Source organism: Atheta coriaria, unplaced genomic scaffold (genome assembly GCF_025399875.1).
Source record: "Atheta coriaria isolate IRGN ID8LTWV9N9 unplaced genomic scaffold, Caltech_Dcor_3.1 scaffold4528_size1197, whole genome shotgun sequence".
NCBI classification, from domain to species: domain Eukaryota; kingdom Metazoa; phylum Arthropoda; class Insecta; order Coleoptera; family Staphylinidae; genus Dalotia; species Dalotia coriaria.
The window spans coordinates 1-1,197 of NW_027050448.1; the positions used below are offsets into that span (position 1 = coordinate 1).

General features: G+C 35.1%; 1 protein-coding gene across 1 annotated transcript; it reads left to right on the forward strand.

The window, feature by feature from the left end:
• Positions 1 to 3: 3 nt before the first annotated feature.
• On the forward strand, positions 4 to 1,075 carry LOC135803151 (nucleoside hydrolase-like; the record flags this gene model as incomplete). Its single annotated transcript, XM_065316756.1, has 4 exons — positions 4 to 21; positions 73 to 364; positions 421 to 560; positions 614 to 1,075. Coding segments are annotated over 4 exons (771 nt in total), but the record flags the coding sequence as incomplete, so codon positions are not given.
• Positions 1,076 to 1,197: the final 122 nt, after the last annotated feature.

Below are 1,197 nucleotides of genomic sequence, written 5' to 3' on the forward strand. Positions count from 1 at the left end.
GAATACGCAAATAGAACTGATGTAAGAACAAAACTAATATACTTTTGCGATTGTTTTTAAAAACGTGTTTAGATTCCTATTTATCGAGGATCTTATGATGTTTTACTTCCGAGTACATTTGAAGATCAAAACTATCATGGCGTCGATGGTTTTGCTGACTTAACTTATGACAAAGAACCGGATACTTCTATAATACGCTCTGAATCTGCATTTGTTGCCATGAGAGATTTAATTGTTAATAATCCACATGAAATCACAATGATTGTAGTTGGACCCATGACAAACTGTGCAATTTTATTACGTATGTACGAAGATGTCGCTGAAAATATTAAAGATATACGGATTATGGGTGGAAATCATCATGGTAAAACGATTTTCTAAACATTATGCACCCCCAAAATTAATATTTTTCTAACTTAGGAGTTGGAAATGTTGTGCAAGCAGCCGAATTCAATTTCCACATGGATCCGGAAGCTGCCCACATTGTTCTTGCCAGTGCAAAGTGTCCCATGCATTTGTTAACGTGGGAATGTTGTAATATTAATGCTAAAACACCCATGGTAATATACTGATCACATAAACTTCCAAAAACTGATGATATATATCTTTTAAGTCTTGGCGATTAAAAGAACTTGGAACTGCAGCCGCTGGAAGAACATGGCAGCTCATTCATCGAGCCGAATCAAAAATTTACAGCAAACCAAAGGAGCATTGGCATCCCTGTGACGCTTATCTGGTTGCCACTCTTCTGTATCCAGAAATAATAGTCGATCAAAGTATGGAACACGTTAATGTTGAGCTGGCAGGAAGATTGACGCGAGGACAAGTTGCTATTGATCATATGCACAAAAGGAAACCTAATGTTAACCTCATAAAAGAAATTAATTATAAAATGTTTGAGAAAATCATCATGGCTGCCCATACGCAACTATAAACACGATTAAGTATTCACACCTTTTACTTGTTTGAACATTTACAACAAGAAAAATAATAAGATAACATTATTGCCAAAAGTAAATTAATCATACCTGTAAATACAATTTTCAACTATGGTACATAATACGTTTGTTGAGTCGGCCTTCTTGTGTAAATTTATTTGATTTCGCTTAAAAACGTGGCTACGTCGTAGTTGACGAGCGATAACTTATTATTATTATTATGCTCCGTCAATCACTTGTCTGTTTTCGCCTGTAAAAA